At 40.4% G+C, this 23,777-nt stretch overlaps 1 protein-coding gene across 6 annotated transcripts in view; it reads left to right on the top strand.

Annotated features, from left to right (window-relative positions):
* Positions 1-23,777, top strand: part of DIAPH2 (diaphanous related formin 2) — a 455,139-nt gene that overhangs the window by 5,744 nt on the left and 425,618 nt on the right. For 5 of the 6 annotated variants that reach the window (XM_061598178.1, XM_061598177.1, XM_061598175.1 and 2 more), the window contains exons 2-4: positions 11,681-11,713; positions 17,519-17,695; positions 20,234-20,338. In XM_061598178.1, coding sequence (XP_061454162.1) covers positions 11,681-11,713; positions 17,519-17,695; positions 20,234-20,338 — 315 coding nt within the window. The remainder of the gene's footprint in view (positions 1-11,680; positions 11,714-17,518; positions 17,696-20,233; positions 20,339-23,777) is intronic. The other variant, XM_061598179.1, reaches the window with a different exon arrangement.

Below are 23,777 nucleotides of genomic sequence, written 5' to 3'. Positions count from 1 at the left end.
ACAGTTCTATCTTTTCAACTCCATCTAAGCTAGCCACAAGGCCACTTTACAGCATTAACAATATTTTAACAGTTATTTCCTGGAAAGCGCTAATAGTGTTCGAGACTTATGTAAATGAATTGATAGAGCAATTTCCCCAGTTATGTCAGTCTATTTAATGATGAATTCTTCCATTGATAATTACGTAGTCTTGTATGTTTTATGTTGGTAGGTTGGTAGTAGCTATCAAGAGTTGATCATCTAGGATGAAATTTGCCTGACCCTAGTCTGTCATGTCACTGTTAAAATCTCACCCCAGAGCAGTTCTGAAATTAGCAAGCATGTGGAGGGTATGCAGAGCAGTCTCTGGTTCATGTTTTTTTTTTAAAAAAAAGTGTTGAAATTTAGAATTGATCTTTTGACCAAGTTCTAAATTTGAACAGCTTTTCAAACCTGAAATGTCAGACATTTGATTTCCTTAAGATATAAGTGTGAAATTCAGTTGAGGTTAGATTATATTCAAAACATAATGCGAAGGAATATATATCTGGAGACAAAGTTTGTTCAATTTATTTTTGGCCTTGTAAATGAAGAAGTTGTCCTGGCAACTGCCTTGCACATAATTTACAGGGTTGAAAACCTGCCAAATTTAACTTTGTAAATTCTGGACCCACTTCATTGTCATCTGTTAACTAGCAGTTTCAGTCCCCAGAGTTATAACTTACTGGTAGCAACTCACAAATTTCCTGCTTTTGTTTTTCCCTCCCAGATGCTCCAAACCCTCCCCCCCAGTCACCTTGGGGTAGATGGCAGCTCAGTTCCTTTGTCTCTGAAGTGACCACAGAGCCCCAATCCTCCCCATCCCCTTGGTAGTGAAGGGAAGGCCCAAAGCAGTAATTAGTAATGGGAATTTGGGGATCTGCAAGGAAATTGGCAGGGGTAGTGGTGGATTCCTTATCTGTCTCACTGTGAATAATTGATAACCTACTCCTCTCTTACATACCACAGTTCTTTATCCCCATGGTCTGTAAATTTATTGTGGGCCTTTGTTATGTTTGAGAGTAACTGTTAAAAGGTCACCTCATAGTTGTTGAGTAACTTTACTAGAAGTCAAGATAATGTTAGAGTGAGCATTGGCAAGTAGTTAGCTTTTTGGGTGAAATGCTTATATTGCCATTCTACAACAATTCTCAGGGTAGTTCATGTCTGTAACTGTACTGTGCTGTAATAGCTTGCTTTGTCTTAACCTACTGTGGGCTAGGTTAAATTGATCAAACGTGATTATAACAGTATATTGTAGATAGTATGCAGATTGAAATGAGTTCAAACATCTACTCTTTTGGGAATCTTGCCAAATGCCAGCTCCCTCAAACAACCCCTTCCTTTTTTTCCTTGTTGCCCCTTTTGCCTGAAAGTATGTCCTAGAATGCCTCTACAACTTTTCTTATTACTTCAAATGTCTTTTCAAAACCTGCCTTTTCTGTGAAGCCTTCGAGACAATCTCCCAATCTCCATACCCTACTACAGGGACAGGGAACTAGACAGAGGGGATTGAAAGGTGCCATTTGGCTCCTGACCTATCTGATCCTTGGAACTCCTTCCAGACCACAAACCTCATTGGCCTTGCTTCACAGTCCAAATGTTTATGCCTGGCTGGAAAGTGTCCTTAAACTCTGTTAATGATGCTTGCCTGCATGGAGGATAAAGAAGTGTGTGTGTGTATAGAAACTAGCCCTATTTTATTTTATTTTTATTTATTTTATTCAGCTTATATCCCGCCCAACTAGCAAACAGCTCTCTGGGCGGCAAACATAGAAACATATACAATAATAAAATTACAAGATCAATATAACAAATATAAAAGTACATCATCTAAAATACCAATTACAACATTTACATAAATAACTTAGATTAAAATGCCTCAGAGAAGAGAAAGGTTTTAACCTGGTGCCGAAAAGATAATAGTGTCGGCGCCAGGCGTACCTCCTCGGGGAGACTATTCCACAATTCGGGGGCCACCACTGAGAAGGCCCTAGATCTTGTTACTACCCTCCGGACCTCCCTATGGGTCGGGACCCGGAGGAGGGCCTTCGTAGTAGACCGTAGTGTACGAGCCGGTTCATAACGGGAGAGGTGTTCCTGCAAGTATCGTGGTCCCGCGCCGTATAAGGCTTTATAGGTTAATACCAACACTTTGAATCTGGCCCGGTAGCATATTGGAAGCCAGTGCAGGCGAGCCAGAACAGGTGTTATATGCTCAGACCGCTTAGTTCTTGTTAGCAGTCTGGCCGCCGTATTTTGCACTAGCTGTAGCTTCCGAACCGTCTTCAGAGGTAGCCCTACGTAGAGTGCGTTGCAGTAGTCCAAACGTGAGGTTACCAGAGCATGAACCACTGATGTAAGGTCCTCCTTACTCAGATAGGGACGTAGCTGGGCTACCAACCGAAGTTGGTAAAACACATTCCGTGCCACCGAGGCTACATGGGCCTCGAGTGATAGGGAAGAGTCTAAAACGGCTCCCAAACTACGAACCTGATCCTTTAGGGGGAGTGTAACCCCGTCCAGGACAGGGTATGTATCCACCATCTGACCAGAGAAACCATCCACCAGCAGCATCTCAGTCTTATCCGGATTGAGTCTCAGTTTGTTAGTTCTCATCCAGTCCATTGTCGCGTCCAGACAACGGTTCAGCACATCGACCGCCTCACCTGAAGAAGATGAAAAGGAGAAGTAGAGCTGCGTGTCATCAGCGTACTGATGACAACGCACTCCAGAACTCCGGATGACTGCACCCAACGGCTTCATATAGATATTAAAGAGCATGGGAGACAAGACCGAACCCTGCGGGACCCCATATTGGAGAACCCACGGGGTCGAGCAATGTTCCCCAAGTATTATCTTCTGGAGACGGCCCGCCAAGTAGGAGCGGAACCACTGCTAAGCAGTGCCTCCAACACCCAACTCCGCAAGTCTCTCCAGAAGGATACCATGGTCGATGGTATCAAAAGCCGCTGAGAGATCAAGGAGAATCAACAGAGTTACACTCCCTCTGTCTCTCTCCCGATATAGGTCATCACACAGGGCGACCAAGGCCGTCTCAGTGCCAAAACCAGGTCTGAAACCCGACTGAAATGGATCTAGATAATCGGTTTCATCCAATAGCGCCTGGAGCTGGTCAGCAACCACTCGTTCCAAGACCTTGCCCAAGAATGGAACATTTGCCACTGGTCTATAGTTGTTAAAGTCCTCTGGGTCCAAGGAAGGTTTTTTCAGGAGTGGTCTCACCGCCGCTTCTTTCAGACAGCCAGGGACCACTCCCTCTCGTAAAGAGGCATTTATCACTTCCTTGGCCCAGCCAGCTGTTCCATCCTTGCTAGTTTTTATAAGCCAAGAGGGGCAAGGATCAAGTACCAAAGTGGTTGCACGTACCTGTCCAAGCACCTTGTCCATGTCCTCGAACTGAACCGACTGAAACTCATCCAACAAAACATGACTAGACTGTGTTCCAGACACCTCATTAGGACTAACTGTCATAAAATGGGAATCTAGGTCCCGACGAATGCATAAGATCTTATGCTGGAAGTGCTTAGCAAACTCATTACAGCGGGCTACCGATGTATGTACCATGTCCTGTGGGCCAGGGTGGAGTAGCCCTCGGACAACTCTAAAAAGCTCTGCTGGGCGGGAGACAGATGACTTAATAGTGGCGGCGAAATGTTGTTTCTTCGCCGCCCTCACCGCACCTACATACCGCTTGGTAGAAGCACAAACCATATACAAAGATATGGTTTTTATACAAAGGTAAAATTTGTATTCATTATTCCACCCACCTTTGCCTCTGTCTTGACCACAACTGGCATGTGGCTCTTGGAAGGCTGCTCAGAAGGGGATGTGGCCCTTTGGCGGACAGTCTCCCCACCCTACCCTCCTGAGATATTTCAGAATATACATTTTCCATGTGATTGTATCTCCTGAGTTTTTTTTTAAATAGAAATAGTAGCTGGTTGTTGTTGTGTTTTGGAACAGGAACAGGAGAAAAGTTTAATTCTTTCATCCCTGTGCTGTGTTACCACCAAAAATTCTTCCCTAAAGCTGCAGTTTTCCTCCAAAGATGCCATTCCCACAATATAACAGACTCTGGGACGTATACTGGAAATGGGATATAGGTTGAAGTGGTTCTTAAAAATGAATGAATGAATGTATGTATGGTTGTATCATAGATTTGTATAAAGGCACTATGATATTGGAAATTTTATTTTCAAGTCATTTTTAATGATACTTTTGTAGTTTTTGCTCACTCGACCAACATTTTCATAAAACTATCCAGTCTGACCCCAGGGTTCCTTTTCTGGCCAGTCACCACCCATTTAGACCCTGTAAAGTTCAGATTTTTTTGCCCCAGTGTGCATCACTTTACATTTATATAGGTTTGCATTTTACATTTTAATGACAATTTACCCAGTTTGGTGAAATCCTGCCCAGATCTACTTGGAGTAAGCTGTAATGGATTAATTGGAGTAAGCATATGTATATGCCCACTATATTTAGTACATTAGTTTTTCTTGGGACTGTTTTAAAATTGCTGAATGTCTTAAGATGCAAACAAATGACATGTATCTATATTTTAAACAGGAACTATGTTTTGGTATACATTTCAGAATAAAGCTAAATCACAGTGTATACAATAACTGGCCCATTGTATTCATCTGAAGGCAGAAATCTGAAAATAATAATATAGAGGAGAGCCCTTCAGGATAGATTGCAGGTGTCCACTCCACTTGCTTTGGATCCCTGTTTCTTTCAGCCCTCCTGTAACCAGTGGTTAACTAAATCATTGAGCAAGGCTTTAAAATACCATTCTCCAAGATGTAGTATAAGAAAACAGTGAGTTTTGTGTAGTGTTCATTCAGTATCATATAAATATATCACTTATTACTGTACTGTCAATACTGGATTCATGAGAGAGGGCTTGGATATGGTCACAGATTGTAACCAAATTCTTCCATATATCATTGTTGGTTCAGCTTGTTTTATCTGACATTAGCTAGAAAGCATACTGGAACAGCAGCAACCAATATAAATAAGTTCAAGTTGCCATTGGAATGGTTGTTTACTCTGGTTGCTTTGCAGGCTAATCAAAATGTCAGCTGTAATCTGGAACTGTGTGTTGAAGCATGGGTAGTATACATAACATCATCATTACTGAAACGTTGGCACTTTAAATGAAGGCTGCTATTTAGTTTCAGTATTGTATAAAAACTGTGTAATGTAAGATGGGACAATACTTGGGTTGTCATAGACTCTGGTGTGCAAAATTTAAGTGTTTCAAAATAACAGTAAAATGGCAGAGCATCTGAGTAGTCTGAGAACCAATATGAGACCCTTATTTACTCTGGTTTACGTTAAATTAGTACTTGAGAGATGTGCCAAATGGACAGCAGTGAATATAAAGCCACCTGTCCCTTATAAGTGCACTTTAAAGCAAGTCATAACTACCTGTGTAGGGAAGCATAGCAAAAGGGCTTGTTTTTTAACATTTGCCCATAATATTTTTGGGTAAAAGCCAAACAGTGTCTATATGTCAGACATTTATTTGTTCTCTGCCAGCTTGAAAATTGCAGAGAGATTGAAATGGTGGGGAATTTGCAGCTTTTTCATTATGGAGAGGAATTTGTGTCAAGTGGCTCTTTGTGTAGATTTGGTGATTCTCTCTTCCCCCCTCCCCTTCTCCCTCTCCCCCTGCCACTATAAACCACACCAAGTTTAGAAAGAAACATAGGCGGCAAGTACATTCAGAGTATATCAGGGTCCACAGTTCCTAAACTAATAGTGCAATCATATACATCTACACACAAAAATGCATGTCACTGAATTCAGTGAGACTTCAAGTTAAGTATATATAGGATTGAAGCCTTAAATGATGATAACTCCTGAAATTGGGTTTCAGAAGTTTTTAGCTTTCTCTTTAGTAGGGATCCACAGCAATGAACAGGAAGGTCATCAGGGAATAGCTCCATGCCATGAAAAGCTTCACTTACCTGCTTTGGCATATCAAATCTGAAAATCACAGTAGCAGTGGAAAGAATTAGGCCTCTTAAAAGCCTATTCAGTGCACTCTCTTCTCTCTTCCACCTTTTTAGGGCTGGAGTGGGGAAATGGATCCAGCCAACTGGATCCTTACTTTCCCTTACTTGTGGGCCAAATTTGACAGATGGATGTCACTGCTCACCTGTCAATCACCTGACATCACTGTGATGTCAGGTGATAACTTTTGTCTATATGGGTTGAAAACAAACTTAATAGGCAAACGAACAGCCATTAAGTGTTGCCAGCTTTTCCTGTCATGTAATTTGCTTTTTTCATGTCTGCTGCACACTATGTTGATGTTATATTGACTTATCCACCACAAGTCCAGGATCTCTTTTCTGGTCAGTCATACCCCATAAATGTATATGTGCATTGCTTTACACTTGCTAACACTGAATTACATTTGCCTTTTTAATGCCAATTCACTCAGTTTGGAGAAAACCTTTTTGGAGAGCATTGCAATCTCTTAGTCACCCTGCTCAATTTAGTATTTATGAACAGCAAAGTTGGCCACTTCACTGCTCACCCCTAACTCCATTATTTATGAATAAGATAAAAAGGACAAGTTCCAATACTGATCCTCGGGGGACTCCAGTTTCTATGTACCTCCATTGGGAGAAGTGTCAGTTTATTCCTATTCTCTGCTTCCTGTTTCTTAACCAGTTACTGATCCACAGAGGACCTCTCCTCTTGTCCCATAGGTCCTAAGCTTACTCAGGAGTCTTTGGTGAGGGATTTTATTGAAAGCCTTTTGAAAGTAAGTATACAATATCTGTGGGTCATCCTTATTCATATACTTACTAGCACTCTGAAAGGTTAGTTAAATAGGACCTACCCTTGCAGAAACCATGCTGGTTTCAGCAAGACAACCTAGATATCACCACTATTCCTCAGACTCCCTTCCTGAGAATATTATTTTAGGTACAGGGATCTGATGTACTACTTTCACAGAGAATCAATTCCGCTTCCCTGAAATCTTCTGTTTCTTCTTTAGCGCATCTTTTACTCTATTGATGTCCAAAGGTCCACTTCTATATGCATTTAAATACACAAAGGGAGATAACAAAGAAAGGAGAGAGAATTGAACTAGGGAAGAATATGCAATTGCAGTTATACATACTTCACTTTAGACCTAAATTAGATGATACATTTGCAATGTGATTGTCCCTCCAATACATTTTTTAAGAACCACTTAAGAGACTTCTCTCCTATTTCTGCCACCACACAGCGCAACAACCACCAGATACTATTTCTACAGTCCCAGGAAGAGGGCATGTACTTTTTGTGAACCTGTAGATTGGCCTTGGAAACCTAGCGGATGCTATGTTTGTATCACCATGGACTGATTCTGCTGCCACTGCTGTTTGTTTCTTCTGAGGCTCTTTGAGTTCTAGCATATATCTGCTGGCAGGGGACATCTTTAAGTCCTATGCTGTAGATGGGCACCATGGAATGCTTTTAAAACATCTGTTCACTACTTAAACTACCCAGAAGTACAGTTACTTCTGGCATATTGAAAATGTTGTGAATTTTAGAATGTGCTATTTGTGAATGCTACTCCAACAAAGGACTTAGTGTATATTCAGACAACTGTCTTATTGTTATACCTTGTCCATTTTCTGAGTTATGAACAGTTTCATGGGCAGCACCACTTGGATGATTTATACACAGTGGAACATAGGTAGAGACAAGCAGCATAGACAGCAGCAGGTCTGCTATCACATACCGCATCCTCAGAGACACCTGCCCATCACCTAGTGCATTCAGTCCACGGCTCTTGCTCTCTGTTACCCACTGAAAGCTTTTGTTAGGAACATATTCACACAACTTACACCCACCCCCTCCCAATAGTTTGGGATATGGGAATGAAAGATAAGGTGTATCTTCCACATTCTTGTGGTGTCTTTGATTCACAAACTTCAAAACGTTCCAGCTATTTCCTGGCCATGAGCTTCCATTGATAATTATTGTTGGTAGCATTTGCATGTGATATTATCTTCATGTGAATCTGCTGTTAATACTGAGGGTGGGCTTGGAAAAATTGAATTGCTTATATGCAGAGTAAATATTTTTTTAAAAATCAATTCTTAATTACCTTTCTGTCAAATCAAGCACCCCAAAAACATACAAATCTACAAGTAAATAAAATACAAGTATTTTTAAATAAGGAAACAAATTGGGAACCAACATTGCTACAAGAACATTCGTGTTAGATGAAAGCATTGCATGTGAGTTCTGTAGGTAGTATAATGTTTGGGTGATCAAAATCGGGAACAGGGATGGCCCTACTACTAGGCAGAGTAAGGCAGCTGTTTCAGGGAGAAGATGCCAAGGAGCAGTAACGGTCTCCCTACTGTTCCACCTGTTTCTCCAGAGGTCTTCTGCTGGATCCTTCTGAGCTAGCATGTTGCCTCAGGTATGGTGGAGAATGTTGTCCCACTACTAGTGTTGAAATAAAATGCGCCGGCCAGTCAGGTCAATTTCTTGGTTTGGTAGTAGTGGGGAGCATAATACTTTTGCCTCAGGCACCAAAATGTCTTGAGCCAGCCATGATCAGAAACATGATAATCAATCGGAATATTTTCTAAAAGTGATAATCTTCAAGGGCTGCAAACTTTGGAAGAGCATGAATTGTTTGTGACTGATACCAACACCTATTCCTTTCCCACTTACAGAGACTTGGGGTGGTGGTGAGGGTCAGTTATATAATAGGTTTTGGAAACATTCAGAAACAATGAGTTGGCAGGGTGGTTCCCTCTAATTTCACCTTTTTGTTGTTTGGAATACAGGGAAAAATGACTGGAGAACTCACTTATGGCGGTGCCTAGAAATCAGTCTGTCGACCCCAGTTTATTTTAAGAGGTTAGGAGGATAATTCTTTTTTTCTAGCAATTTTAAACGATTGGTTCTTATATACTACTTTAAATATCTAGCAAGATTGAGTTTAGGTACCCTTGAAATAAGTTCCTACCTTCTTTGTGAAAAAAACATCTAACCCAGAGGCAGTAATTTGATTCAGACTGAACATTCCTTGGCATAGACCTAGTAAAACCACAAGCATCATTTTAAGCTAGTTACAAACCTATATTGCAACTAGAAGGTTAAATTAGGCCATTTGTTGTCCTGCCAGTTACATAGATAGTGGTTAAGTAAAGTATAATCTCTTGGTGCTTTGTGTACTGTTGTGTTCTCCCACATTCTTGTCCTCGTGGGGTTTCCTCTCTTCTTTAGAAGTAATGGGTGTGGTTTGCTCTGAAATGCTGCCCTGGTTTTTCTGCCTCCTGTTGTGGCTTTCTCCATAGTATGTACTGTATTGCTGTTGCTAGTTCTGTAGAGACTCCTAGTGGTTAGTTGAAGTTAATTCCATGTGGTAAAGCTTCCTGCCATTAAATTTAACAGATTAAATATTTTATTATGAAACCCTTGTATCTAAGCTGGGGTTACTGATTGTGTTCCTTTATTATTATTTTTAAGTAGATTTGTCTGTATAATGGTTGCAAGCTACTTACTGCACGGACACCATCAAATGTATAATTTAGCAAAGCATATTCTTTTAAATAGCAAATGAAGGCTTGGAAGATCAGTGGAAACTCTCATGTATTGTTTTCCTCCTCTCCTTCTACCAGAGCATTAAAAATTGGAGTGGGGGACAGGGGTGGCTTTTTTTGGTGGCTGTTCATAGTTGCCCCCCAAAAACTGAAATATTGCAGTTGCCTTTTACATTACCATTCCAGTTCTTAAGACTGTACTCATTAGACACATGAGTGCTAGATTTCAATAAGCACACTATTCCTGTCCTATTTCAGCATATAAAATCTTCAGCTCTGAATAGCTATGAAAAGTGGCAACATGACTCTGGAACTCAGTCTGTCAAATAAAAGTGAATTTCAGTCCATTGTTCTTCATCTCAGTTCTGCTATTAGAGCAAGATTAGCATTCAGACTGTTAATGGAGCTAAACTTCAGTAAAAGTTATACTTCAGGGACATTAACTGCAATAATTAACTGGTTACAGTTTTACTTATCTATGCTGTCACATGGGAAACACTGATTGAACACTAAAGACTTGTTTTACACTGGACGAGTTAATTGATCATAGTTAAAGCAAGAAAACACAAGTTACAATAGCTTTTACCCTTGTTTGTTGTGGATTTAAAAGTGAACTATCACAGTACCTACACTTTAAATCAGTGTATGACACATACTTGAACCTGTTATCATCTTTTCTCAACCAGTGTGTCTCCAGATGTTGTTGGACCACAACTCCCATCAGTCTCAGCCAGCATTGCCAATGGTCAGGAAGATGGGAGTTGTGGTCCAAAAACATCTGGAGGCACACTGGTTGGGAAAGGCTGGTTAAGATGAACAGACTGATCCTTGAAACAATTTACTTGGAATTAACTAGCAGAATTCAGTGAAACGTGCCACTGGTGAGAACACTTGGGACCTACAGCATAGGTTCGAAATTAAAAAGCTTTGCTTTGCTGAGGCAGAACTATTATATGAAAAAGTAGCACTGATCTCTGTGTACTTTTAAAAAGATTGAATTCTGAATGCAGTGTCTGTAATGTGGAAGAAGAGAAGAATATAACACGAAAATGTGTCAGTTGCGATATACTCCATATATTTGTGTGTGTGTGTGAGAGAGTGCGCTAGCCAAAGTAAATAAAGCAAAAAACTAGGTGAGCCGAAGTACCTCCTAATAAACCTAGGATATACTGCCCAGAATGAGTTTCCAGAGTAAATGTTCCTGATAGCAACTTAAGGGGACAGTCAGTTAGCAACAGTTGCCTTGAGTAATTTTATTTGTGTGAGAAATCATTGGAGAGAGATTTGTACAGATAGTGCTGCATCTTATTTTGAAGGACTTTATTTGATATGTGGTCTACTACGTAAAGTATGTTAACTGGTCATGGCTGACTTTCTCTTAAGGCAAATGGCAATCCAGAAGACTTCAGTGTCAGCTGGGCCATTCTTCTAAATACAGAATAAAGTTCTACAAGGAAAGAAAAGGCTTGTGATGAGATCTAGGCTAACTTTCATAATACCCTTCATATCATCTTGTATCTGATTGTCAACCATCAAGAAAGTTCCTTAGCCAAACTTCTAACAAGAACTTGCTAGAAGCTTGCCTGTAATCATAGTAACTCAAAATGTACTTTCATTTATGCTTTTGGAGCACAGCATTGTTTGGTAATCAAAAAGGTGTGGACCACAATGATGCCTAAACAGATTATTTGTTTAGTCAAAAGCTGTTCCTGTATTATGTATAAATATTTTGCTATGTGTCATAATGACAGAATGAAATAACCAAATGTAATGCTTGTATTAGTTCCTTTTTTTAATTTCTTGGCCAATACCCAAGTTCCTTTTCTCTTTTTTGCCAATGGTGATAACTGGAAAATTAAATGGTTGAAAAGATATACTAGTTACATGCAGTTGAAAAGAAAACTCTGTAGAGGTGGTATTAAATGCTTGAAACCTGATTTGGCAGGTATCCCATTTTGTGAGAAAATAAAACACTTTGAAACATATGAAAAGAAGCTTTGGGATGTTTATATCAATTTAGAAAGCGTGTTGGGTAACACTTTTTCTTGTTTTCTTGATTTGACTAGAATCTTCAGATAAAAACTTTGGCAGATGATGTGGTAAGATTCTCATGTGCTGGGTTTGTATTTATGTCTAGTGCATGCTGCTCGTACTGCATGAGAGTAATTGGGATCAGTAAAACATGGAAAGCGTGAAGTGCTCCACCAGATGACCTCTAAGTGAATGTAAGACAAGAATGGGGAAGCTGTGACCCTTCAGATATTGGACTCTAATTCCCATCAACTCCTGCCACTGTGGACAGTGTATAGGGATTATGGGAGTTGTAGTCCAGTGATATCTGGAGGGCTACAGGTTCACTCTTCTTGTTTGAAAAGCTGTTTCTTTACTACTTGGCTTAAAATAACAATTTCTGTCTTTGAGAACTTTGACCCTTTCGACTCTTTCAAAGACTTGCATGTGTAGATGTGATTTCAGGAAGAGCTTTCCTTTCTCACTACTAATATGACTTGTTGGGCCCTGTAACACTCCAGAGCAGTGATAGCCAATCTTTTTGGGTAACTGCATTACAAGTCAAGACTAGAGTTTGAGATAATATTAGCTCTCCATACCTTGGTGTAGTTCCTGCCGTCAGTTTTTAATCTACTAAGGTCAGGTAGAGGCAGGCTTGTAGTCTTGACTCTGATGATACGTGAGTCCTGTAGCCAGGGCTGTGGATTCGGTATGCCAAACCTTCGACTCCTCTATTTTTCTACTGTCCGACTCCACCTAAAATTGCTTCTGACTCCACAGCCCTGGAAAGGGCTGTAAAAGTCTTTTTAAATGGGAAGCTCTCATAGGAGCATTTTTATCGCTGCCTGAATATGTGCTGATCTTGGCATCACAGCGTTTGCCTTCATCTGGGTCGTGTGTCATACACTGACACACAAAATGTTTTCCATCTTGAGTTATGGTGAAATGCTCAACTACAGCTGACTTCATGGGAAGCTTCTTTGACATTTTTAATTTATATTTTAAAAAATTTGTCAATCAAAATTTATTTTGAAGCCGGAGTCGGTACATTTCTTCCGACTCCACCCAAAATTGCTTCCGACTCCACCCAAAATTGCTTCCGACTCCACGACTCCGACTCCACAGCCCTGCCTGTAGCTCCTGTCAAAGTGTGCTACTACTCTGTGTTGTCTGTACCACTTATGGCACATTTGACACAGGTTAACTACCTGTGCTATAGAGCATCTTTTAATAAAATGTATTAAGTATTCAACTTAATGGATACTACAAATTCTTGTCCCTTTTGAAGAAGTTTACCAGTACTGCAATACATTTGGCATGTGTGGCATACAGGGTGGCAAGGATTTCCTATAGAGCTCCAATATTACCCATACCTCATTTTAACTAAGCTGCATCCAATTAATTCATTTTAAGTAAAACTTTGGCCCTGTAAGACCACCCAGCATTATTTTTTCACCATGCCCTTTGTTATACAGGATATTATAAGGAGAAGAGGAAGTAGTGACTACCCCCCTACTAATATGCAAGCACGCATGCGCTGCTGAAATGGAGAAGAAATTGACTAAACCATTTTACCTGCAATACTGTGCTGCTTGATGTTACCTTCATCTAATGCCTATTAAGCTTATAAAAGTTCTGTCTGGAAGCAGTGTAACAGCTAACTTGTTTGTATGATGCATACTAAATAAGAGTCTGTAATTAAATCTAGAGTGACTTTTAAGATGTCTTAATCCAAGCCTCTCATTAGCATAATTAAATAAACCATGGTTATGCCATTTTGAAAATATTTAAGCATCCTCTGGATTGCAGTTAGGGGAGAGCTGGGTGTTGCCTATAGCCTCTGAATACATTATACAGCAGCAAGAGTGGCTGTATACCCAGCATGGATTTTTTGCATTCCACAATGTTACATTCAAAATATCCTCCCATAGCCCTCCATAAGCTCATTTCAAAACAAAACCTTACAAAATGTATAGTCCTGAACTCAGAAACACTTGCTTAACAACCTTCTAAATTTTCATGGCGATACACAAAACAGTCAGAGAGAATCTAGAGTTCAAAGTGTAAAAAGAGAGGAAAAAAACAGACTCCTTTTGGACTTGTTTCTGTCAGAGTTCTCATAATCCGTTGAAATTTATTAAAAATCAGCCATGTTCACAGAGTACCTGTAATCCTATTACTGACCTTGCCCCATACTCTGACCTTCATCTTCTGCAGTTTTAAAGCTAAAAAAAATGCATGGTTGATTTTTAATTAATTTAAGAAATTTTGGCTTTAACTCGATAATGTTGGGCATGCTCAGTAAGAAACAACTGACAGTGTTCTAAAGGTCAGACTCATAGCTGCTTGGCTTGCCTAATCAGGGGGTCACACCCAGGCCAGACTTTGATTTCACTTGAGACAGTCATGGCTTCCCCCAAAGAATCATGGGAAGTGTAGTTTGTGAAGGGGGCTGAGAGGAGTCTCCTGTTCTACTGACAGAGCTCCAGTGGCCAAAGTGGTTTAACCGTCAGCCACTCTGATTGAAGCTCTGTGAGGGGAACGTGGAATCTCCTAGCAACTCTCAGCACACTTCACTAACTACACTTCCCAGGATTCTTTGGGAGAAGCCATGACTCTAAAGTGAAATAAAGGGCTGGTGTGGATGTAGCCAGGGACAGCTTTGGTTTAAACTTGGGTGGAAGGCTACATGTGCCTGCTGTAAAAGGTGGGGGGAACCCTGAAAAAGAATGATACTGTTAACATTGTTTTCCTTTTGGAAAGGAAAGCTGCTTCCCCTCTGCCCAGTGGCCACCCACCCAGTCTCTTCCCATCCTTCTTCCCTTCCTACCGTCCTCCTCCTCTCCGTGCCCTTCTCCTAGGTCAGTTTCACCTATCCTAAGCATGATTGCACAGGAGTAAATCCTTGAACTCAAAAAGCATGCAAAACAATCAAACCTGTCTTCCCCTCCTCCTACTTCCTATCCCTCCACCTTCCCTATCCCCTCCTTCCCCCTCCCCCCCGGTCAGTTTTACTCCCCCATGGTCAGTAAAACCCATTGAACTTGATAAGCATGCAAATTATCAAACCTCCCCTCCTCCACCCTCCAATTAGTTACCTTTTGCCCCTTTCCATCCCCTTCCTTTGCCTCTCCACCCTCCCCTTCCAGTCCCCTCCTTCCCCCTTCTTCTGCTTCCCTGTCCCTTCCCTTCCTCCTTCCCTCTCCTCTCCCTTCCCCCTCCTACTCCCCATGGTCAGTTTTAACTATTCTAACCATGATGGACCAGTCACTGCCTCTCAGTCTCAGAGGAAGGCAATGGTAAGCCACCTCTGAATACCACTTATCATGAAAACCCTATTCATAGGGTCGTCATAAGTCACATTCGACTTGAAGGCAATCCATTTCATTTTCAAGCATGATTGCACAGGAGTAAATCCCATTGAACTCAATAGGCATGCAAATGATCCTCCTTCTGCCCTCCCCTCCCTCCTTCTGCCCCCTCCCCCTTCCTCCTTTCCTCTACTCTCCCTTCCCCCCTTCTCCATGGTCAGTTTTACCTATCCTAGCCATGATTGCACAGGAGTAAATCCCACTGAACTCAGTAAGCATGCAAATGATCAGACCTGCCTTTCCCCTACTTCCCCCTCATCTCCCTTCCTTCTCCCTTCTTCTTCTCCTCCCTTCTTCTTCCACCTCCCCTGCCCACTCTAGCCTTCCCTTCCCCCCATGGTTAGTTTTACCTATCCTAATTATGATTGCACGGGAGTAAATCCCACTGAACTCAATAAAAATGCAAATGATCAAACCGACCCTCCTCCCCTTCTCCCTCCTGCCTGATCCTATCCCCCTCTACCCTGCTGCCCTTCCTCCCCTACCCCTGCCCTTCCTTCGCCCTCCCTCTCCATGCCCTGTGGTCAGTTTCACCTATCCTTAGCATGATTGCAGGGGGGAGTTAATCCCACTGAACTCAATAAGCATGCAGATGATCAATCCATTCTCAGCAAACTTGCACAGGATCCCATTTCTTACCTCCTGGATTAAAAAGCAGAGAAATTCACTAAAAAAATACCCTTGCAGTCTAGGAACTTATCTCTAGCCAACAGATATCTCTATCAAAGTTTAAAAAGCAGGGAAATTGGATGGCTATATTGAATGCACCAGGGGAGCAGGAGACCTGACCTCCTCTCTGAGATATTGGACTGCCCTACAAATTTGTCAAAATGCAAACACAATTTAGTGTTGTCTTTCACAGTCCAATCCACTTCCTATGTAGGGCTTATTTCCTGTGTTACTACTGTTTCTACAGAAAATCTAACCTAGAAAATTATATTTCTCTCATTAGTCATCCTAGAAATCTGTGTCAAATTTATTTTTATTAATTTCAAAGCCTTTTTATTGGTCAGTGTCATATGATAGTGAAGACAGCCTTTTCTGTTTCGAACTGGAGGTTATGCTCTATTTCTGTTTTGGGTGCATTAATAATTGAATCTGAAACTGCAGTTTGATGTAAAATTAGACTGATTACAATAAGTTACTACTTAAGCAATAGCTCTTGGAAAAAACAAACTTGGCCTGCCCAAGATGCATGTTTTCAGCCTGCTATGCTTAAACCACTCCACTTAAGGAAAGGTGGGCATGCTCAATTAAAAACATAGGGCACATCTAGAATTTTGCTAGAATATATATCATCTTCCACCATTTTATCTTGTGCAAACTGAGATGTTCCTCATGTCCACTGGAAACTATTCTGCAGAATAGTCAGTGCCATTATTCCACAGTTGTTTTTGGAGGGTTTTTTTTTAGTGTTGCTGTGCTTCACATATTCACAGAAACAGAAGCAAAAGAAAATGATTTACTATAGGAAACTTCACTGAAATTGCAAAGTAAATCAAACATATTTAAAGTGACTGTCTGAACTATATCCACTGTCTTAATATTGTTGCTTCCTGCTAAAACAAGATCAGCATAGCACATGTCTTGTTTCTGTTATTTGGGCAGATTGCAGGTGTTGCCACCACTCACGTTACCAAATTCTTCCAAGCTAAACAGCAAGTGGATTGGACTGTGAAAGACAAACCTAAATTGTGTTTGCATTTTGACAAATTTGTAGGGCAGTCCAATATCCTGCTCCCCTGGTGCATTCACTTATAGTTGCCCAATGTCCCTGCTTTTTAAAGTTTGATAGAAATATATGTGGGCTATAGGTATGTTCTTAAACCGTAATGTTTGGTTTTTTTTGCCTGAATTGAATATCAATATAGGCAGGGCTGGGTGTACATTGTGATTCTATGAATATACTGCAGAAGCATGGAATTTAGTTTGTTACAAAATAGAGCATCCTCACATAGTGGTTTCTAGCATTAAAAGGCTGAGGGGGAAAAAAAGGCTTCAAGGAGGGAAGGCAATGTCTGCTGAAATCCCTGTCAGGAATTCAGATTTTCCTCACTACTAGTTAGGAAAACAATTTTGTGTGAAATGAGCATATTTTTTTCATTTGTATAACACTTTCATTTGTATAACTCATGCAAATTTAGAACTCCATTTTTCTTAACCTAAGTTCTTAGCCAATTTAAGCCATCTTTGTGCAGAATTTTGAGACTCTGAACTTAAGACTGCATACCGACCTTATACTAGGCAAGTAATACTACACATCAGATTTATTTGGCCTAAAGCTGCATCTGATTTAAAAAGATGAAATCTGTTATACTTCTTTGCAAAAATTGCATTTTTTTCGTGGAACACACCCCATGGTTAGGAAAAAACAAAGCTCTCCAAGAATACCGTCTTAGAATTGTAATGATATGGCTTAATTATCTTTGGCATGATTATTTGTGAGTTAGCATGCAAAGTGGAAGTAAATGTTTTTCTCTTATATGCTAACCCTAACAGAAGATATTTTTGTTCTTTCTGCAGCGTGACAGGATAACCAGTTTTAGGAAATCAGGTGTGAAAAAGGAAAAACTTCTAATTCAGCACCCAATTGACTCGCAGGCAACTATAAATGAATTGCCAGTGGCTCAACCACTCTTTGATGAACGTTCAATGAATTTATCCGAAAAAGAAGTTATGGATCTGTTTGAAAAAATGATGGTAAGCTTTTTGCTCAACAAGCATGCATTGTGAACAAAATATAAAGTTAGACTTCTGTGTTGTCAGTTGTTGTATCTATCAGTTATTGAGCTTCTGAGCAAAACAGTTAATCCTAGCTCAAAGACCAGACAGTAATTAAATAGTGAAGGGGATAGAATAGTGTCTGAATGCTCTGGCATACATCTTAACTTGAGTATCTTGGATGGAAGACTGGAAGTCACATTTCGGTAATAAGTGATAACTTTTGCTTACCGCTTTTGTGCTTTTGAGGTGGGGGAGAAACCAACCATATATTTGGGTTTGCATGTAATGACCAGACTTGAGCTTGTTTCTTCCATGGTGCCGCAGGAGAGGAGTGAAACAGCCATGATTTCAGCAGTGTGCACCAACATGCTTCTCATTCACTTTACACCATCGTTTATTTTAACGATGGCTTTAATGTGATATGCAAACTGGGCCAATAGCTCTAGAGTGAGGAGCTATGTCACATCACTTTTCCTGTTAACTGGCTATGTTGTAAGGAAAATCCCATTCTTTAATCTCCAGTTAAGTGCTTAAGCAATTAATTGTACTATTTACCTTGATGTTTTCTACAAATAACAGGTCTCTTTCTCCTTAACTGAAGTGCAAACTTTCTTCTGCAAATCATTTGGGATATATTTCTTTTCACTTCTATGTTCCACTTCATACATTTTCTGCTTGCATACTGCAAAGCTGAATAATTGGAGTAAACATGAAAGCAAATGCAAATACCTCCCTTTCAAAATATCAAGGAACAATGATGGTTTGATTATGTACTAATGCAGGTTCTGACTTTTAGGTGATGATGCAATATGCTCTTTGGGATGGGTTGTTTTAAGTATGATACACAGACTAATATATAGTTGGTATCCTAGTTTAAGCAGGTCTTAAAATTTGAATTTCAGCTGAACGATGAAGCAGAATATATATCTTACAGTGGATTTCAAAACAGTGGAGACTGTTGATCATCACAAAGGAATAATCTTTCTTAGCAAAACTTCCAAAAAACAGAGCCCTCTCAATGTGGGCAACACTTAGTAGGTAATTATACCATGGAGCTTCCAAAACATTTTTAAAGTCTCTCAAGAGCCATGGGGTTGGGATGTGTGCCCTAATAGCAAATTACTTTTATGCATCTCTCACACATAGCCTTCAACTGCCTTCTAAACTCATGTGCTTTAAATATGGTGGTCCACTACAGGGATCTGATTAGAAGAAAATTTGCAGAAGAATGATTGGCACATAGTAATATAGTAATCATAACTGTATGGAACTGATACATCATGTATAAATACATTTCTAGTGTGTCATTCCTGGAAATTATTAAAGCATAATCCATGTAGAAGTGGAATAAAACAGTTGGGATAGTTTGTTGTGTAAACACATAGCCTAAAGATTTGGCATTAATTGCCGTGAAGATGTACTGCATTTTTCAATAATGTCAAGTATGTGTTAGAAGCAAAGCCATAAAACTCTGATCTAAAACTTCTTGGTGGCCCACTAAAATGTTGTTCAGAATCAAACCAGTTGCCTATTAATTCCTTGCAAAACATACAACATTGTGCATTGTCTTTCTTACTTGCAGGCATGCTAATTCTATTGCTCAGCTTTGGGCATGTGTGTGTATTCACATGTGTGCTTCTGTTCCTCCCAGGTGTAAATAAAGCTAGTTTGAGGTGTGCATTAAAGCTACTAGTATAAACTTGTAGCTTAGGATAATGATGTAAAATAGCTTGTCTAGAGTAAACCAGTCATCCCTGCTCTCTTCTTAATCATAGAGCAACTCTTAGCATCTGTACTCACAAAGATTCTGAAAACTATGAAATAATAATGCAGCAGCCAGAATGTTAACTGGAGCGTGGCGCAGGGAGCATATCACCCCTGTGCTTTATCAACTCCACTGGCTCCCAATTTGCTCCCGGGCCCAGTACAAAGTGCTGGTTCTGACCTTTAAAGCCCTAAACGGCCTTGGACCAATGTACCTGAGGGACCGCTTACGCCCATATGTACCTGCCTGGGATTTAAGATCATCTGCCTCTGGTCTCCTCTGCGTGCCTGGAGTGAAAGACGTTAGACTGACAGGCACGTGGGAGAGAGCTTTTTCAGCTGTGGCCCCCAAGCTTTGGAACACCCTACCCCAAGAAGTCTGCTCTGCTCCCTGATGGTTTTCCAGAGACTTCTGAAAATGATTTTGGTCCGGAGAGCCTTTGTGAGGGACTGAAGGTAGAGCCTGACTATGATTTTATGCCTTCTATGTTAAATTTTACTCTTATAGTCCCCTTTAGTACCACTCCCTATATGTGTGTGTGTGTGTGTGTGTGTATTGTATTTTATGTATTTTAATTTATTTTAATATTTTTGTGATTTTATTGCTTACAATTTTATTATGTACGTGTTTGATTTTATTTTTGTAAGCCGCCCTGAGTGCCCTATTACAGGGTAGAAGGGCGGGATAGGAATATTTTAAATAAATAAATAATAATCCAATCTGGCAATGGTATGCCTATTTACTTACAGGAAGACATGAACCTGAATGAAGAACGGAAAGCTCCTTTACGGAATAAGGACTTGACCACAAAGCGTGAGATGGTTGTCCAGTACATTTCTGCAACTGCCAAATCTGTAAGTAGGAAGCCTCCTACCCCCAAAGATAGGTCAGACTAATACTCTTAACATCACCTGCAGTTTTCAACTCAAATTTTCTGATTTCTGCTTCCATTTATCTTTCCTAGAGTGCTTACAAAGCTTTCTTCATAAATCCTTTAAAATGCCTTCAATGACAGATAAAAGCCTTAATTAGAATGTATTATATATTTCACAACTGCTCAGTAATCTGAAACATGATTCTGTCTTTACTGTAAACCATTAAGTTTCTTAAATCCACTGCTCCAAAATAATCATCAGGGCTTTTCACGGTATCTCTTGCACAGTAAATAGAACAAACATGGGAGATGCTATTAGTTAGTTTTAGAACAAGGTGTAAACTAGTCTCAGACCAGCTTGGCTACTGACTGTTCTAGTTTCAGTACCTTAGGCAATAAAGATTGAGATCAAAGAACAACATTCTCCTCTATGCATAGCGTATGGTTTTCAGTTCCACTCATTCAGTGGGAAGCCCTACATACTGCCTGTTAGGACAGCTTCACTAAATTATTTAATAACATAAAATTTTAATACCATAAAAATGCCTTTTGCCCATTTCCTAACCTCACAGGTGAATCTAAATAAAGACAGTGGCAAACAATAAACATCTGAAGATGTAGTTACTTGCTTAGGTCACTAAAGTGACATAAGTGTGGTCGTCAAGTGTTGAATTCTAGATTGAAGTCTATGTTCCTGTGAAATAATCCACTGTTTTTCAGGGGTGTGGGACAATATATACAGCTTGTTAGGCGACCTGTTCTTCTAGGCTTTTGAATTGACACATGTTCCAAGCAGTACATTTCAAGTGTGTCAGTTTCATAAGAACACCATGTGTTTCAGTGCAGATTGGCTTTTAACAAGCATAAGGAGAACTCCTAAAACAGTTTTAGGTGGTGCTAATTTTTTTTCATTAAAAGACAAGTGAAAAAGTATTTTTCCCCACTGGGCATTGTCTAGTTTGGGAGTAGGGCCATATCATTACCTCACCCACCTCCGTGGGCCAAGTTTGACAGGTGGGTGGGGCTGCTCAGCTGTTAATCACCTGATGTCACAATGCCGTCAGATGATTCTTTTTTGCCTGCATGGTCTCAAATCAAAGTGTGTGAGCAAATGGATTGCCCACAAAGCACCTTTCAAAGCGCTCTGCAAGATCTGACAATCTTCTGATTGTCACTTCTTGCAGAGTGCTCTGCAAGATTCTATTGGGTTAGCAAGACCCAACAACCAGCTGATTGTCAAGCCTTGCAAAGGCCTTTGCACAGCTGAGCCAGGTCTTTGCCTGCCCTGTACCTGATGTCATATATGATGTTGGGTGTATGGCAGGTTGGTGTGGCTTTGCTGAAATAACCTCATGGACCAAATGGGAAGACATGGTGGTGATTCTTCACTCCTATCTACCTGTTTACTGTCCTTTTAACAGGAAATGAAATAGATTTGTTACTTTCAATATATCAGTTTCAAAGTGTCCTTTAAAAATCTCTTGAACATATATGAACAGACATCTCTACACTTAAATTTGTTAATTAGAAGTGAGTGAACTACTTTGTGAGATTGGTTCTGAGCAAAAGGGTTCAGGATTTTAGGTTTTCATCACTTTCTTTTGATAAAAACATTTGCAACGCGTAGTAATTGCAGAGAAGCACCTGAAGTTATCCTCTAATTCGTTTGTTCCTTTGGCTCTTACGGCATTCCTTTACAAGCTGCTGCTGAATGTCAACTTAAGTCACACATTGTAGCTCTACCCAAAGTACTCGCTGCATGTTTTCTAATTTCCCTGGATATCCAAGGGCAGAAATATATTTTCAGTTGATAAGTGAAATTTGCTACTAGCCTAATGCACAAGGTTCTACTTTGACATTCCAAGTTATTGTTTGTGCTTTTGGGAAACACAAGCTTGCATATTCAGTACTATTTTTGTAAAATACCTAAGGCGAGAAATATAATCATTCTACATAACTAAATCAGAGTGCAAAATGCAGATAACAGTACATGAATAATCATGTATTAAAATGAAGTAGTAAATGAGATTATATTTGTGTTTGCCCAATTTGTTTATATATGTGGAGCAGAATGGAGGGAACTCCAAAGTTGAGAATAGGCAAACAGTGTAACAGTAAACACACAATCAGACTTAAAGTTCACATGACTTTGTTTATTTGCATTAACATGTTTTACTTGGTCTCAGTGTCATGAGTGAAAATACAGATTTTGTTTGTAATTGGACACAGACTTCATGAATATCTCTTAAAAATTCAAAGTTGAGGGTATCGCATCTTGCTCAGTGTAATGCAATTGTGCAGTTCAGACTTAATTAAAACAAAATCTAGAATAATAGACTGACAATGCTTTGCTTGGACTTTATCAAGCTTTAAAAGTATTATTGGTAAGAATAATGTAAGGGTTTTACTATCATTTCTGGAATATATTTGTGTGGTGGAGGAATTTCAGGCAATATGTTAGTAAAAATCTGATGTATGCTTTGCAATTCACTCAGTTGTTTGAAATGAAACATTATCATTAAAATCATGGCTCTAGCTGTGTTCCTATTAACTTGCATTAATATGCTACTTTGCTATGATAATCCACGGACAGCACAGTCCAATTTACGGGTACCTGGCGGGGGGGGGCAGTGGCAGAAGAGCCGGCAAGAAGCACCACAGCTTTCACTTGCTGTTGAATGCATGCTCCATCAGGAGCTGCATGCAGGAGCCGGATGGCAAGAGCCGACTGTCACAAATAGTCCTGGTGGGGAGCAAGCACTCCCTGTAGACCGTCATTGTAATTATTTTACTCTGCCAGCCTTTTTGCTGGCCGAATTCTTGGGAGAGTCCTCCAAGGGGGAATTGGATCTTGTGTAAGTCCCCTCCCCATGGCTTCTGCCCTGCCACTCGCACAGAATGCCCTGTTTTCAGGGCTCCTGCCAGCTTCTGCTGGCTCTCCATCCACCGGGCTGGCTATCCGTGGTGGACCCCTGGCAGCACAAGCAGGGTCCTGGTGGTGCTGCAGCTCAGCCAGGATGGGGGGCTTCTTCTGGCAGAGCCCAGTGTTATTGGGAACCTGCCAGCTCAGCCAGGAGTTCGCCTCATCTAACTCCCCTCAGCCTGGTGGATTGTGCCCTTAGCCAATCAAGTTTATATTTACATAGTAGTAAAGTTCTAATTTGGTGGTATTAGCTTCCAAATTCATAAACATGAGAGCAAGGAATAGAATTGTGCTGAGTGGCCCTGTCTTGATGTTGCATGCTCTTCCCAGGACAGCATGAACACCTGTAGGGAGGGGAGCTTTCCTGGAACGCTGAAAGGTTGGGGTTCCAGATCCGGAGAAAGCCTTTACATGCATAATTATTCCTTTGCAGACACTTGGGCTGTTTGTGTGGGTGTTGAGGATGGGGTTACTCAGTGCAGCCCTATGTCTTGGT

This window comes from Rhineura floridana, chromosome 16 (genome assembly GCF_030035675.1).
Source record: "Rhineura floridana isolate rRhiFlo1 chromosome 16, rRhiFlo1.hap2, whole genome shotgun sequence".
NCBI lineage: Eukaryota > Metazoa > Chordata > Lepidosauria > Squamata > Rhineuridae > Rhineura > Rhineura floridana.
Note: the sequence above shows the minus strand (reverse complement) of the source record. Positions and strands in the feature narration are given on the sequence as shown.